This window comes from Trachurus japonicus, chromosome 15, assembly GCF_045865225.1.
Source record: "Trachurus japonicus isolate A0001 chromosome 15, Traja_1.0".
Taxonomy (NCBI): Eukaryota; Metazoa; Chordata; class Actinopteri; order Carangiformes; family Carangidae; genus Trachurus; species Trachurus japonicus.
Window position 1 is genome coordinate 378441 of NC_140921.1, and position 17850 is coordinate 396290.

General features: G+C 44.5%; 2 protein-coding genes across 2 annotated transcripts in view; one reads left to right on the forward strand and one right to left on the reverse strand.

Annotated features, from left to right (window-relative positions):
• yipf3 (Yip1 domain family, member 3) overlaps nt 1-4310 on the reverse strand; it is a 302848-nt gene extending 298538 nt beyond the window's left edge. The window contains exon 1 of the mRNA XM_085799140.1: nt 4295-4310. The gene's annotated coding sequence lies outside the window, so the exon portion shown is untranslated. The remainder of the gene's footprint in view (nt 1-4294) is intronic.
• LOC146972900 (clathrin heavy chain linker domain-containing protein 1-like) lies at nt 40-17671 on the forward strand. The gene is made up of 11 exons (XM_085799104.1): nt 40-117; nt 2313-2488; nt 4559-4870; nt 5527-5645; nt 5750-5837; nt 7229-7335; nt 9813-9820; nt 10554-10729; nt 11580-11887; nt 13366-13566; nt 17478-17671. Exons 1-11 carry the CDS (start codon nt 40-42, stop codon nt 17669-17671), a joined length of 1767 nt encoding a protein of 588 aa, XP_085655230.1.
• The last annotated feature ends 179 nt before the right edge of the window (nt 17672-17850 follow it).

The window sequence follows — 17850 nt, forward strand, 5'->3', positions numbered from 1 at the left end:
TTGAAGTTTGTCATAAAAAACAAAACAAAAAACTACTAAATGTCGGCGGGTTCGAGTCCCGGAGGAGGAGCAGGTGACGAGCTCCGGTACCTGGTCTACCGGTCCGCGTTCAACAAGGTGAGGAGCACACACACACACACACACACACACACACACACACACACACACACACACACACACACACACACACACACACACACACACACACACCTCTACTGTTAAAACACATGAAACTCACTCTCTTCATTAAACGTGTTTTTAATAGATATATATAATAGGAAATGTGTTTTACTTCCAGTTTATAATGGAATCTGAAAGTCTTTTTTGTCTTTGATGAGATGTTAACTGTGTGATATCAAACACTGCCTGCCCCAAAAACAGTCTCACACTATAATATTGTTTTATTTATTCATTTGTTTTCATCAACTTTATTATTGGTTTACAAAAATACAAACAGTGCATCATCACTCTAATATTGTTTTAGTTGCACCATCTTTATCTTTGACTACGACACATTCACTGTGGCATCGTTTCAATAAACTTCTCAACATTCATTTCCTCCAGAGTTGCATTAAAGGGATACGCCAACTTTTTTTTTTTAGTGTCTTGCCTCACTCCCGAGTCCATGACCAGCAGATAGACACCATCCTTTCTACTGTGTGTGCAGTAACAAGGGAGATAGAGCCGTATCGCCGTAATTAGCTTAGCTCAAACGCTGGAAGTGTATAGGTAGTGTTAGCCTGTCTCCACCTAAAGTCGCTAATTAGCTTAGCTCAAACACTGGAAGTGTATGGGTAGTGTTAGCCTGCCTCCTACTCGAGCTGAAATCAGCAGTCAGAAGCTGATTTCATTTTAGCTCTAAACTCTGTAAATATATCACTTTATCAACATTTCAAACATTTTTAGGTGAGAAAGTAGCCGTTTAGATCAGCAGTGTGTCGTTAATTTGTCTAAATACCAGCTGTTTACAATTTTGTACGGCGCTACTCAAGCTAGCCGTTGTGACCAACGCACTTCCGGTTACTTTCACAAAATAAAACACCTGTTGCCCTTTACATACAGAAAACCATGACGATAGAATTTGTGCTTTTACTTTGAAATAGGAAGCTAACCTACCCTCGATGTAGCTAGCTTGAACCAAAATAAAGCGTCTTTGCTTGAACCCTCCGTTTTGACCGATCTGGTCCCGTTAGCGGCATTTGACCGCTCAAGATGCCTTACCGGAGAGTTTTGTCAGCTCTGAGACGAAGATCGGCCCGCCGGTTTCCCTTTAGAGTTGCTGAAGAGTTTCTCTGATGACTTTAGGTGGAGGCAGGCTAACACTACCCATACACTTCCAGTGTTTGAGCTAAGCTAATTAGCTACTTTAGGTGGAGGTAGGCTAACACTACCCATACACTTCCAGTGTTTGAGCTAAGCTAATTAGCGACTTTAGGTGGAGGCAGGCTAACACTACCCATACACTTCCAGTGTTTGAGCTAAGCTAATTAGCGACTGTAGGTGGAGGCAGGCTAACACTACCCATACACTTCCAGTGTTTGAGCTAAGCTAATTAGCGACTTTAGGTGGAGGCAGGCTAACACTACCTATACACTTCCAGTGTTTGAGCTAAGCTAATTAGTGACTTTAGTTGGAGGCAGGCTAACACTGATACACTTCCAGCGTTTGAGCTAAGCTAATTAGCGACTTTAGGTGGAGGCAGGCTAACACTACCTATACACTTCCAGCGTTTGAGCTAAGCTAATTAGCGACTTTAGGTCGGAGGCAGGCTAACACTACCCATACACTTCCAGCGTTTGAGCTAAGCTAATTAGCGACTTTAGGTGGAGGCAGGCTAACACTACCTATACACTTCCAGTGTTTGAGCTAAGCTAATTAGTGACTTTAGTTGGAGGCAGGCTAACACTGATGCACTTCCAGCGTTTGAGCTAAGCTAATTAGCGACTTTAGGTGGAGGCAGGCTAACACTACCCATACACTTCCAGTGTTTGAGCTAAGCTAATTAGTGACTTTAGGTCGGAGGCAGGCTAACACTACCCATACACTTCCAGTGTTTGAGCTAAGCTAATTAGCGACTTCAGGTGGAGGCAGGCTAACACTACCCATACACTTCCAGTGTTTGAGCTAAGCTAATTACGGCGATACGGCTCTATCTCCATGGTTACTGCACGCACAGTGGAAAGGATGGTGTCTATCTGCTGGTCATGGACTTGGGAGTGAGGCAAGACACGAAAAAAAAATTGTTGGCGTATCCCTTTAAAGCTGAGACCTGAACCCTTCATCTGATGCTGGTTTGTTTCTCCTCACGGCAGGTGATTGGCCGAGCCACAGACTACCGGCGGCTGCTGCTGGCCATCAAGGCCGAGTACGACGACGTCATCAGGGAGCTGAGGAGGAGGGAGGACGAGGAGGAGATGACATCACTGATGACATCACATCCCACGTCACTGATGACCTGCCAGAGACGAGCCAATCAGCTGAGAGACAGGTGAGCCGAGCTGGGAGGGGTTTGTCCCGGTGTAGGTACCAGATCGGCCCGGGGTCCTGCACTTGCAGATGACGTCGTGCATCATGTCACAAATCGTGATCAATTGAAGCTCGGAAAGTTGGAGGAAACCATGGAAACACAAAATGTTTGTAGTCAGGGTATCCGCGGGGTCTTGAAAAGTATTAAAAGGTGATAAATACATTTTGGGAAAATTAAGACCCTTAAAAAGTATTAAAAAGTCTTTTCACGACTTTATAAAGTCTTAAATTTTGAAGTCATTTTTTGTCTGAATTAGCTGTCACAGAGTTTGAGTCCTAAAAAATATTGTAAAAGTGTGTGAATTTATTAATTTTATTAAAAGCCAAAGATGAACCGGTGCATAAAAAAGAAAAGAAGATTGTTGTTTTTGTTTTTTGAGTGGAGCAATGTTTTTTTGTTTTGTTTTTTGATAAACTTTGCCTTTGATTTATTATCCCAGCCTATTTTGAATTCTGTTGTATCATAGTGGTCTAGAGTCTTTATCACAAACTAAAACTGTTGTCACGTTAAAAGTGTCACTGATGTAAATGTTACAGCTTGAAGTGGTGGTGAGGTGTTGAAAAATATTGAGAAGGTCTTGAAAAAGTCTTAAAAAGGTTTTAAAATTAACTTCAAGATTCCTGTATTAACCCTGGTAGTACTGCTGAACAATGTTTAATAAAGTTAGAAAGATTTGGCTCGTAGCTAGCACGAAGCTAACGCTACACACACACACACACACACACACACACACACACACACACACACCGTACTACCCTTGTTCTTTGTGTATTCATTTATGTGTGTGTGGGCTAGTAGTCTACTTGCCAAAAATGAGTACCCGGAAATGTTGAGTACCCCAATGTTTTATGTTAGAAGTATATAGTATGGGTCCCCAGTATTCAGAAACTGTCGGATGCTAACTTATATATATTGGGCAATTAGCACAATTGACATAATTAGCATAAATTAGCATAGTTTCCTATATGGGCAATATTTCAGCAAAATTGACTTGGCTGATCTGGGCAATATTGGAGTGGTTTTAGGGGTTATTGATGATGCTGAATCCATTTCTGACATTTTCAAAATTCAAAATGGCTGTCTAAACCGGAAGGGACCAGATTGAAATCCATCAAAATCGGCCCACTGGCGGTTAAAATCTGGTCACTACCGGTTTAGACAGCCATTTTGAATTTTGAAAATGTCAGAAATGGATTCAGCATCATCAATAACCCCTAAAACCACTCCAATATTGCCCAGATCAGCCAAGTCAATTTTGCTGAAATATTGCCCATATAGGAAACTATGGTAATTTATGCTAATTATGTCAATTGTGCTAATTGCCCAATATATATAAGTTAGCATCCGGCAGTTTCTGAATACTGGGGACCCATACTATCTATTTCTAACATAAAACTTTGGGGTACTCAACATTTCCGGGTTCACAATGGGGCCCTATGGGCTGGCAAGTAGACTATAGTGCTAACACGGAGCTAACACTAACACAGACACACACACATAAATGATTATACACAAAGAACAAGGGTAGTACGGGCTCCAAGGTGTGTGTGTGTGTGTGTGTGTGTGTGTGTGTGTGTAGTGTTAGCTTCGTGCTAGCCACAAGCCAAATCTTTCTAACTTTATTAAACACTGTTCAGCAGTACTACAAACATTTTGTGTTTCCATAGTTTCCTCCAACTTTTCCGAGCTTCAACCGATCACGATTTGTGACATGATGCGCGACGTCATCTGCAAGTGCAGGACCCCGAGCCGATCTGGTACCTACACCGGTCCCGGTCCAGGTCCCTGGTCCTGGTCCTGGTCCTGGTCCTGGTCCTGGTCCTGGTCTCTGGTCCTGGTCCTGGTCCTGGTCCCGGTCCAGGTCCAGGTCCTGGTCCCGGTCCTGGTCTCTGGTCCTGGTCCTGGTTCTGGTCCTGATCCTGGTCCTGGTCCTAGTCCTGGTCCCTGGTCCTGGTCCTGGTCCTGGTCCTGGTCCTGGTCCTGGTCCTGGTTCTGGTCCTGGTCCTGGTTCTGATGGTCTCTGTGTTTCAGGATCTCTGAGGTCCAGAGGGAAACATCTGGAGTTGAAGAGCAGCTGCAGGTCCCAGGTGTGAGGTCCACTGAGGTTCTGGACCCAGAGGTTCTGGACCCAGAGGTTCTGGACCCTGAGGTTCTGGACCCTGAGGTTCTGGACTCTGAGGTTCTGGACCCAGAGGTTCTGGACCGGCGCCGGCAGCAGCTCCAGGTCCAGAGAAGCGCTCTGCTCTGTGTCAGAGGTCAGAGGTCAGAGGTCAAGGCCGAGCTGCAGACGATGGCGACGCTGAGAAACGAAGTGGAGGAAGAAAACCAGAGGCTCAGAGGCCGGTGAGAGACCAGATATTATAGTATGTAATGTCTCATAATGTAATGTAATGTAATATAGGCTAATATAATGTAATGTAATATAGACTAATATAATATAATATAATATAATGTAATATAATACAATGATATGATATAATATAATAGAATGAGAGACCAGAGATATTATAGTATGTAATGTCTCATAATGTAATGTAATATAGGCTGATATAATGTAATGTAATATAATATAATGATAATATAATGTAATGTAATGTAATATAATACAATGATATGATATACTGTTATAATATAATGTAATGTAATGTAATATAATGTAATGTAATGTAATATAATATAATATAATGTAATGTAATATAGGCTAATATAATGTAATATAATATAATGTAATGTAATGTAATATAATATAATATAATGTAATGTAATTAGGGATGTCAAATGATTAATTTTTCTAATGGCGATTATGGACTGGAGGTCCCACACTCCAGTTCAGGAAAAATTGGACTGCGATTAAAGGAATTAACGCGTTATTTTTTTAATTAATCGCATCGCAATTAACGCGTTAACTATGACAGCTCTAAATGTAATGTAATACAATGATATAATATAATATAATATAATGTAATGTAATGTAATGTTTGTAATGTTTTGTTCCTCAGGTTCAGTGGACTCAGGTGTGTGTGTGAGCAGCTGTCCAGGTGGGAGGGGGAGGGGGAGGGGGAGGGGCCTCTGCAGCAGCTGGTCACTTCCTGTCTGGAGAAGCTGCGACAGAACAGAGGTGAGACCTGATCACCGATCGATCATCAATACCGACACCGACGGCTGCTCCAGGTGTTTCACCCGTTAGGTCACTGATGATGTCACTTCCTGTCGGTCCTGTAGTGGACGACGAGGCTGAGGAGGAGGAGGAGGAGGAGGAGGAGCCAACCGGGGTCGAGGGGGCGGAGCCTCTGACAGATTACCTGGACAGGTGATATATATACCATACCATAGATCTATATAAGAAGCCTAGATGACTCACTCACCTGCTGCTGCTGCCCAATGACACGGTGTAGCCAGTACACACAGCGGCAACTTGCTCAGTTTTTGTCCCATTTCCAAACGGTTTGATTCTTTATGAACGTCTATCAGGGTATCCGTGGGGTCTTGAAAAGTATTAAAATGTGATAAATCAATTTTGGGAAAATGAAGACCTTTAAAAAGTATTAAAAAGTCTTTTCACAACTTCATAAAGTCTTAAATTCTGAAGGAATCCGAGTAGTGTAACGGCACTCGGATGCCACCCAAGTTGAGCGAGTACTCGAGTACTCAGATATCGGCTACAGAGCTACTAGAAACAAAATCAAACGAGCAGGCACATGTCATGACTGTCGTGATTGTTGTTTTTGTTTTTTGAGAGTGGAGCAATTTTTTTTTTTTTGGATAATCTTTGCCTATGATTTATTATCCCAGCCTATTTTGAATTCTGTTGTCTATAATCTTTATCACAAACTAAAACTGTTAAAGGGACAACCAGGAGTTTTGTTAAAGTGAAGTGTTTCCACACTACATTTATGAGCCTCCGCGCCGTGAAATTCTTTGACCGGGTCAAGACAGACTCATGTTTTCATTCATCAAGAATTAAAGTCAGAGGTTGGAAGACGATCACATACCGTCGTAGTTCCCACCATAAACGGAGATTCATACGGCGGCGTTATTCTCATGACTCGCCACGAAACCGAAAGTAAAGAAACGCTGGTCGGCTCGCCCAGCATTTCCACCACCACTAATAATAACAAAATAACCATAGAGACAAAACCATAGATTTATCTAAAATGGACCATTAACAAGTGGTAACGGAGATTCATCCACATTAATATCAGACTTTTTATAACCAAATAGAAACTCCTGGTTGTCCCTTTAAGTTAAAAGTGTCACTGATGTAAATGGTTACAGCTTGAAGTGGCGGTGAGGTATTAAAAGATATTGATATGGTCTTGAAAAAGTCTTAAAAAGGTTTTCAAATGAACTTCAAGATTCCTGTATAAACCCTGGTCTATGCAGTTATGATGCAGCTACTTAAAATCACGGATCATTTTAATCATGTAGTTTTTTAAATAAAAGTAACATTATAGTGACATTATGCAAATAGTTAAAGTACTGATTTACTTTTCACAGAGTTATGAATAGTTGTTTTAGGTCAGATGACTGGATCATCTACTGGAACTGCAGAAGAGTCAGAGACAGTTGCCCGTTCCAATATGGCCGACTGAGCTACGCCTGCCTGTAGTCGATCCTCCCTCTTGGGTGACACGGTCAGCCAATTAGTGATTGGATGATTGATGGATGATAGATGATGGATGATTAATCGACCCCCCCCAGGTTGTGTTTGCTGTGTGACTCGTCTCAGTTTGAAGCAGCTGCTGTCGCTGCAGCCAGGAGCCCAGGAGGAGTTCTGAGGAGCAGCAGCACCATGAGGCTGTTCACAGGTACACACACACACACACACACACACACACACTCACACACACACACACACACACACACACACACACTCACACTCACACACACTCAGTACGTTTACATGCAGAGCTTCATCCAGCTCGGCTCAAAATTCGATTTTGGCGTCAAGTCGGACTTCTGTCCTTGTCTCAATTTACATGCAACTGAGAAAACTGAATAACTGACGGGTCCATCGCCCCCTCATGCGGCATCACCTGTTGTTTCAGCAGGTTAATACCCCCCCCCCTGTCCTGTTGACGTTTCTGTCACCTCGTAAAAAACTGAATATAAACAACTTTGTAGCTTAATAATAAATTCTCAACTGCTGTTCCCAACCAGACGCATCAGTCTGGGCCGGATTCACTCTGAGAACAGGATACGAGCTTCCTTTTTTCATCTCTCTCTCTCTCTCTCTCTCTCTCTCTCTCTCTCTCTCTAATAAAACAATCTGGCTGGTTGCGCTGTGTATGTGTGAAATGCATTGAATCTGCGCTGACGTTGTTTTTTTTTTCTTTACTTTGCCGGGTTCGGGCGGCTTCTCTGCTCCAAAATCTAATTCCAATCACATTATCTGGGTCTTAATCGGAGTTCTCAACTCTGATTTCAGTCGGACTAAGGTGTTTACCTGCACTTCAGTTATCCAGTTATAATAATAATAATAAGACTTTATTAAGGACACAATCAGAGGTCCATAGGGACTAAAAATACATAAAAGACAGACAATAAAAACATGGCAACAGTTAATGTAAAACAAACATCGATCACAGACATAGCCATCAATATCAACCAGATATGGTCCCAGAGGGACAGACATCAGCCCTCACATACAGACTAGAGCGCCAGTGGCTCCACAGTCTTGAGGAGAACCTTAATGAGCTCTTCTCACCATCACACAGAAACAAAATGATATCATTTCTAGAGGCTGATAACCTGCACATAAATTTATACATAAGATTGCGTATTACAGCAGAGCAGTTTGGCACTCCAACATTAACAAACATCTCACTGGCACTGCACCACCGAGGAAGCTTTAAAAGCATCCTCATGCCATCGTTGTAGGCCACATTTAGTCTCTGCATGTTTTTTTTTACTGTAAACGCTCCACAAGTGTGCAGTATACAGGGGAGTACAGTATGCTCTAAATAACGCTACCTTGACATTACTAGTACACATACTGAACTTCCGTGCAAGCATGTTGGCCTGCAAGTAAAGCCTCCGACACTGTCTGTTTATGTCTCTATCATCAGACATATCGTTTACAATATGATGACCAAGATATTTCACTTCATTACATTCTTTAAGAACAGAACCAGATAAAAAGAATTCAGGGAAAACTAATTTCCTGTCACCTTTACCTCTGACAATAATAATGTTGCTCTTAGTTGCATTGTATTTGATGTCAAAGTCGAGGCCGTATTGTGAACATATTTTCAATAACTGTTGTAAGCCAGCACTATATGGGCAAAAAATTACTAAATCGTCAGCATACATAAGATGATTAATTAACATAGAGCCAACCATACACCCTGTATTACATACATTCAGTTATAGTCGGATTAAGGCAATAATTTGGTTTTTTCAAGTGTCATGTAAACGTACTGACACACACACACACACACACACACTGCTTTCAGACAGACACGGTTCTGGACCTCGGTTCTTCCTGCTGTGGAACCAGAGTGGGAGTAAATGTTTCCTTTTCTAGTCTTCACACAACTAGACTAATGCTGCCTTCATGTGCTATGGTACAGATGGTATTTTCCACTTGTGACCTGGTAAATGGTAAAATGGTCTGTATTTTATATAGCGCTTTTCCATCGGAAACGATACCCAAAGCGCTTTACAGTATATATCATACATCACATTCACACACTGATGGCGGAAGCTGCCATGCAAGGCGCGAACCACGACCCATCAGGAGCAAGGTGGGGAAGGTGTCTTGCCCAAGGACACTACGGCAGCAACCGGGACAGAGCGGGATTCGAACCGCCAACCCTCTGATCATTGGACGAGCCGCTCTACCACCTGGGCCACTGCCGCCCCAGTGCGTTGTGTTCATGTGCTTTTGATGTTGTACAGAGAAAATAAAGATGGTGGACACACAGATTCGTTTAGTTTAGTTTTAGTTTAATACGTTTATTTGTATCAGGGACAAGGTACAAAATAACGTTAGTCTTGAAACGAGAAGAGATGCCTTGTAGCGGATTTATCTCACTAGCTACTTTCCATCCGTCATCCCTGGGCAGGTGAATAAGAACAATAGAAAGGTAAGAATTATCAGTTTACACAGCGTTAAACATCTATACACATGTGCATATACACCCTCTCACACATCACAAACACTCAGGACATATTTCATATCAGAAAGAAACATAGAGTTATTAAAATACTTCACACTTTGCCAAGGTTAAAAATAATTTAGGCTCATGATTAATGATTAATGCTGACATGACTGATTTCTTAGGATCCATTGTTTGACTTCCCGGGAGAAAACATTGAAGTCTGTACAGAGTTTCAGATTAGTTGGAAGATTGTTCCATGATTTGACAGATTTAAAAGAAAAGGCAGATTGAGCAAAGGCAGAGCTACGCTTAGGAATATTACAATCTCCACTTGAGACAGATCTTAAAGCTCTGGTTTCAGACTTGTTACTTGAGTAAAACAATCTTGGATTGCCTAGTTCATCTCTTTCAGCAAGAAGATGAATTATCAAAACTCAAACGGTAAATATTAATATTCATGGAGATGTAGCACTGGCTGTTTGGCTTTTTAAAAGAGTTTTTTACTGTACATGCAGGCATACATAAAGTGAATAGCTGCTAAGTGTTTTCTAAAGGCTTGCCTTGCTTACCATTAACCAATCTTGCGTTGCTCGCCGCCATGTTGAAAAGGTCAAAGGTTATTCTCATCTCGGCAGCTCGGGCATCAAAACATTCTACGAGTTGCCCAGTGGAGAATACCACATGAGAGGGTGTTCATGTGCACTTTTCACCTCGTCTTTTGGTATTTACCATAATCACCATAGCACATGAAGGCAGCGTAAGACAAGGTCAAAGGGTCAAAGGTAACTTCATCTGTAACCTGTACATTTAGTTTGCAGTGAATAACGTGACATTAATAGACAAACAGCACAGTACATGGTTACAGGCTACATGTCTTTGTGGGTGTTGTATCCATGACAACAACATCTCTCTCTGTCTCTCAGCCATGCAGGCCCCCCCCCCACCGCTGCCCCCCCCCTCCCCTCCTGTTCTTCAGGGCTCTGCTGGTCTCGGCTCCGCCCGGCGTGAAGCTGTCGGCGTCTCTGTCCGTCGAGGGCGTGGCCTCGGCTCTGCAGCGCGGCGCCTGGCCGCTCCTCGTCCACGCTGTCGCTCAGAACAAGTAATCAGCTGATCCATCCATCAACACCCCCCCCCCCCCCCCCCCCCCAATAAAACAATATAAATACTCAGACACAGCAAGAGGCAGTGGGGCTATACATCCATCTTCAGGACAGAGCAGAAACTGAGGAAGAACAAAAACAGAGGAAGAACACGTTTCAGAAAAGCACCTAGCTTATAAATAACTTTAGTTTTATCAGACTGTAATAACTAAATGAGTTTAAACATAGATGGGCGACGAACATAGTATTTAGGGAGGTATTTTTATCTTATTTATACAATACATGTGTTCTTGCATTCAAACAAAACATGAAATTCATCACCAACCTGGCTGTCTTTGCATAGATCACATAACCTCTGACTTCTATCCAGAAGCTAACAGTGGTAGCTAAGCTAACAGCAGGACGTCAGCTGTTAAAACCCTCCCGTTGTGGGACACCACATGAAACTACTCCAGTTAGCTCAGTCATGTTGGAACTCAGATATCCGCTGGAGAAAATATTTTTTCATGGAGCGTTTATTGAGTCACTGAGTTATTAAAGTTAAACAGGTAGCTAACCGTTAGCCCGGCTAATCTCTGATAACTATGACTAATTACAAAAATGTGCACACAGAAATAGTAATGTTTGTCCAATCATTGGTTTTATAAACTTTACAAACATCAGATTAGTCTAAACGGTGATATAGTGACATGAAAAATGAGATAAATATAGAGAAACTCTCGTCCGTCACTATTGTTCTCATGCTGGTTTTCTACCAGGAAGTAGTTGGAAACAACAAGGTGATTCGTCCTATAACCAATGATTGTTTTTTTAACTGAAACACAAAGTGGGAACCTCCTCTCTCCTCAGACTCAGCTGCAGCGAACGTCTGGGCGACGTCCTCACTGAGCACGCTCAGACTCACCCAGGCCCCGCCCCCCGAGGCCCAGGCCCCGCCCCCCTGGGCCCCGCCTCCCGAGGCCCAGGCCCCGCCTCCCGAGGCCCAGGCCCCGCCTCCTTAGGCCCCGCCTCCCGAGGCCCCGCCCCCTTGTGTCTGGCGCTGGCGGCCGCCGTCTACCAGGCCGCCGGCCACCACAGGAAGTCTGCACTGAGCATGTGCAGCAGCGGCCGCGAGCACGACGCCGCCGAGTTCATGAAGCAGCACGACTTCACCACAGGTCTGTGTGTGTGTGTGTGTGTGTGTGTGTGTGTGTGTGTGTGAGTCTTGTCTCTACTCTACTCAGCTGGGGTTGGTACTAGGTAGGAGCTACTAGGTAGTAGGGCTGTCAGTTTTTAGAAAAATGAGGTTCGAACGAATATTGAATGACCCGTAATTCGGTCGGATATATTCGAATATTATCTCCCACCCACCCCCAACCCCCCCCGCGCCGCCGCCGCCTCCTCCGCCGCAGCACACACAGCCGCGGTGTTTTATTTTGAAAATTGACCGGATTCTCTCGTTGTTTCATGTTTGACTTCCTGCCCAGCTTGACGCGATCGCTCGCGGCTCTCGCACAAAATAGACCAGACGCTGCAGGGCGCGAGCCGGCCGCGGAGCTGCACGCCACGACACCACACCAGCGGTTAATATGGGCACAGAAAGTAAACTGCCTCCGCTTCTCGGCTCTTCTCGGCTCTTCTCTGCTCTTCTCGGCTCTTCTCTGCTCTTCTCTGCTCTTCTCTGCTCTTCTCTGCTCTTCTCGGCTCTTCGCGGCTCTTCTCTGCTCTTCTCGGCTCTTCTCTGCTCTTCTCTGCTCTTCTCTGCTCTTCTCGGCTCTTCTCTGCTCTTCTCGGCTCTTCTCTGCTCTTCGCGGCTCTTCTCTGCTCTTCTCTGCTCTTCGCGGCTCTTCTCTGCTCTTCGCGGCTCTTCTCTGCTCTTCGCGGCTCTTCTCTGCTCTTCTCGGCTCTTCTCGGCTCTTCTCTGCTCTTCTCGGCTCTTCTCGGCTCTTCTCGGCTCTTCTCTGCTCTTCTCTGCTCTTCTCGGCTCTTCTCTGCTCTTCGCGGCTCTTCTCTGCTCTTCGCGGCTCTTCGCGGCTCTTCTCTGCTCTTCTCGGCTCTTCTCTGCTCTTCTCGGCTCTTCTCGGCTCTTCGCGGCCCTTCCACATCCACATGGACGTTGGGCGGCGCTATGCGGCCACTGGGCTGCAGCCACAGACGGTCAATAGAGAATCTTTGCTGCAGCCGACATATCCAGCAGCTCATTACCGCTCCAATACGGACTTTTCACCCCACGTTCGAACGAATATTCCAATGTCGAATAAAAAGTGACAGCCCTACTAGGTAGGAGGTACTAGACAGGAGGTACCAGGTACTAGGTAGGAGGTACTAGGTACTAGGTAGGAGGTACTAGGTACTAAGTAGGAGGTAGGAAGTACCAGGTAGGAGGTAGGAGGTACTATGTACTAAGTAGGAGGTAGGAAGTACCAGGTAGGAGGTACTAGACAGGAGGTACTAGGTACTAGGTAGGAGGTACTAGGTACTAAGTAGGAGGTAGGAAGTACCAGGTAGGAGGTAGGAGGTACTATGTACTAAGTAGGAGGTATGAGGTCATAAGTGGCTTCACACGGAGCTGTTTTTTTGCCTTTGAAGTTTCTGTCATCGTGTTTGGTTTCTGTTTAAATAAAGTTACATTTGACTCCCCCCTCTCCCCCCACAGAGGACGGTCTGTGGGTCCTGTGTCGCTCGCCCAGCCTGTCTCTCCTCCAGCTGATGACTCATCATCGGGGGCGGGGCCAGGCTCATCGGGGGCGGGGCCAGGGCGTGGTGCTGTCAGTGGGCGTGGCCTGTTCCACGCTGCTGGCCCACCACCAGCGCTGGGAGCTGGCCACGGCGCTGCTGGACGACCTCACACACCGAGGTCAGAGGCATCACGGCCACAAAGTGCATAGATACAGACAGATATATATAATATATAGATATATCTCCTTGTTGTTTCCAACTACTTCCTGGTAGAAAACCAGCATGAGAACAATAGTGACGGACCAGAGTTTCTCTATATTTATCTCATTTTTCATGCCACTATATCACCGTTTAGACTAATCTGATGTTTGTAAAGTTTATAAAACCAATGATTGGACAAACATTACTATTTCTGTGTGCACATGTTTGTAATTAGTCATGGTTATCATAGATTAGCCGGGCTAACGGTTAGCTACCTGTTTAACTTTAATAACTCAGTGACTCAATAAACGCTCCATGAAAAAATATTTTCTCCAGCGGATATCTGAGTTCCAACATGACTGAGCTAACTGGAGTAGTTTCATGTCGTGTCCCACAACGGGAGGTGTCGCTACCCGATCTGCGACGCTACCCGATCTGTGACAGCCACGTACGGCAACTCCACTTGGACAAACTTAGTTGAATTGACTTAGGATCACTGCCCTGTGTGCGTCGCCAGAGACGGTTTATCTTTTTATTTATTTTTTTAAATACTTTATTAGTAATGTAAACTGAGGGTTGGTTGTGGTGGTCTGGATCTTGATGCTCAGAAAACAGGAACACAGGCGACTTTTAATGTTTACTGTCCTCTTTTCTCGCCGGCCTCATCACCATGACAACCACAAACAATCACAACTACCACAACACTCACTGAATAAACGAGTCTGCCGCGGCTGTCTTATGACGGACCTCCGCGGTTTTTATTTTATTTTATTTTATTTTTTAATCATTTTCACAGTACCGTATTTTAATTTCACAGAACTTTAAGCATGTACGCAAATCGGGCAGCGCCCAAATGAAGTTTGTCCAAGTGGAGTTGCCGTAGGCAGCGGTCCAAGATGGCGGCCGGTCTGCGCATGCGCAGACCAGTTTTGTCACAGATCGGGTAGCGTCGCAAATCGGGTAGTGACAGGAGGGTTTTAACAGCTGACGTCCTGCTGTTAGCTTAGCTACCGTTAGCTTAGCTACCGTTAGCTGTCCCTGTCAGCTGAGCCACTGATGCTTTCTAGACACTGTGATTCCCCCAAACTGAATAAATACAACAACACAAAACACACACACAGAAATAGTAATGTTTTCTACCCGGAAGTAGAATGTAAACAACAAGGAGATTCGGTCTATACATGTAGCTGCCTCCTCTGACGCTGCTGCCCGTTGGAACGGATTGTCACCGCCGCCGCCATCTTGTTTAACTTCTACTTCCTGTATCTCCAGAGGCAGTAGAGGTCTATCACTGAAGCCCTGTGTTTTCATAGAAATACTACAACTCAGCTACATAACTCACCTTAGCAGTTATAGGGTTAATGTCAGTGCCATGAAACTGATTTAATATGGCCTAGCACAATTATATAGGTAGCCTCATCACCATGGCAACCACAAACTCACAGCCGGGGGAAACAGCTGATAAGCCTATAGCCTACACATACGGGCATAGGGTGGGATATGTGTTACATTTAGTGCATATACTGGTAGTTAATATATTAATAGTTTGTTATTTACGTTACGTTAGTTTCATTTATGTCAGATAACTCACCTACATCACATTCAACAAGTTCAGAACAGTTCTATAATATAAAACAACTTATTACTGGAGAAAAGTTCTTCCATGTCTCTTGGTTTTGGTGTTTCTTTCATGGGAACATCCGTACGCGGCACAAAAGTTCTGCATTTCACCAGATTCCCAGCTGTCAGACGGTCTGAAGGTCTGACTGTTGATGCTGCTCAGGAGGAAGAACTCCTCAAGATGGAGCCAAGAGACGTTCCTGACCAGCCCCAATGCAGCTTCTACCTGTAGATATCTAAGAGACATTCCTGACCAGCCCCAATGCAGCTTCTACCTGTAGATATCTAAGAGACGTTCCTGACCAGCCCCAATGCAGCTTCTACCTGTAGATATCTAAGAGACATTCCTGACCAGCCCCAACGCAGCTTCTACCTGTAGATATCTAAGAGACGTTCCTGACCAGCCCCAACGCAGCTTCTACCTGTAGATATCTATGAGACGTTCCTGACCAGCCCCAATGCAGCTTCTACCTGTAGATATCTAAGAGACATTCCTGACCAGCCCCAATGCAGCTTCTACCTGTAGATATCTAAGAGACGTTCCTGACCAGCCCCAATGCAGCTTCTACCTGTAGATATCTATGAGACGTTCCTGACCAGCCCCAATGCAGCTTCTACCTGTAGATATCTAAGAGACGTTCCTGACCAGCCCCAATGCAGCTTCTACCTGTAGATATCTAAGAGACGTTCCTGACCAGCCCCAACGCAGCTTCTACCTGTAGATATCTAAGAGACGTTCCTGACCAGCCCCAATGCAGCTTCTACCTGTAGATATCTAAGAGACGTTCCTGACCAGCCCCAACGCAGCTTCTACCTGTAGATATCTAAGAGACGTTCCTGACCAGCCCCAATGCAGCTTCTACCTGTAGATATCTAAGAGACGTTCCTGACCAGCCCCAATGCAGCTTCTACCTGTAGATATCTAAGAGACATTCCTGACCAGCCCCAATGCAGCTTCTACCTGTAGATATCTATAGACCGAATCACCTTGTTGTTTACATTCTACTTCCGGGTAGAAAACCAGCTGTAATGTGAATGAGATCAATAGTAACCAACGAGAGTTTAGCTATATATCATATTTTTCAGGCCCTATCACTGTTTAGACAAATCTGAAATGATTGAAGAAACATTACTATTTCTGTGTGTGTGTTTTGTGTTGCTATGTGTTGTATTTATTCAGTTTGGGGGAATCACAGTGTCTAGAAAGCATCAGTGGCTCAGCCCTTACCTTAACCACTCCCTTCACACGCCTAAACCAACCGTCTTTGCCTAAACCTAACCGTCAGAGTCGAGGGCATCGTGATAAGCCAATCAGAGGCCTAGTAAGGCGGGTCTTTGCCTGGCCATAGCAGGAAAAAAATTTTTGCGACAGGGACAGCTAACGGTAGCTAAACTAACGGCGGTAGCTAAGCTAACGGCGGTAGCTAAGCTACCAGCAGGACGTCAGCTGTTAAAACCCTCCCGTTGTGGGACACGACATGAAACTACTCCAGTTAGCTCAGTCATGTTGGAACTCAGATATCCGCTGGAGAAAATATTTTTTCATGGAGCGTTTATTGAGTCACTGAGTTATTAAAGTTAAACAGGTAGCTAACCGTTAGCCCGGCTAATCTATGATAACCATGACTAATTGCAAAAACGTGCACACAGAAATAGTAATGTTTGTCCAATCATTGGTTTTATAAACTTTACAAACATCAGATTAGTCTAAACGGTGATATAGTGACATGAAAAAGTAGATAAATATAGTGAAACTCTCGTCTGTCACTATTGTTCGAATGCTGGTTTTCTACCAGGAAGTAGTTGGAAACAACAAGGAGATTCGTCCTATCCACCTTTTTCCGAACGTCAAAAACGTAGCCTGTTTTGTCGGTTTTGGAATGTTATGTTTACGTTTCCATGGTTTCAGTAGCCGCGGTAAATGCATGGATTTTTTTTTTTTTTTTTCCCCAATGAAAATCTGTAAAACGCATGGATCATCACAGCAGCTTTTAACAGTGGATATCACACAAATTGACATCTGTGTTAAAAGCCAGCGTTAATAGATCCATGCGTTTACCGCAACTATGACAACGCCTGAAAACCATGGAAACGTAAACGTACAATTCCACCAAACCGGAAGCCAGTTTTGACCATAGATGACGTTCGGAAACTTGTGGCTACACACAGTGTTTGTGATGTCACAGTGTTTGTGATGTCACAGCGTAAGTGAATGCTTGAGAGCTGATGTGACCTCTGACCTCTGACCTCTGACCTCTGACCCCTCAGGCGAGCTGCGGGCCGTCGTCCTGGGCGACGGCGTCTCATTGGACGTCTGGGTGTCGGTGGCGTCTCGGTGCTGCGAGCGAGGACGGGCCGACCTGCGTGACGCCGTCCTGTCCGTCCTGTTGGACCAGCACGGGACCGGCGTCGTGTCCCCGGACCTGGAGGGGGCGGAGCTTATGGACCACGTCCTCCTGTGATGTCATCATCACATCACATGACGTCACAACCCACCTGTGACATCACTTCCTGTGTCTCTGTTTTCCCACAGAAAACTCCACAGCTTGTTTTTATGTGTTAAAGCTTCTTTTAATGTCGTCGTCCTGGCAACCGTACAATGACAATAAAGTCTCTCTATCGCTGTTACCATCACCCTTGT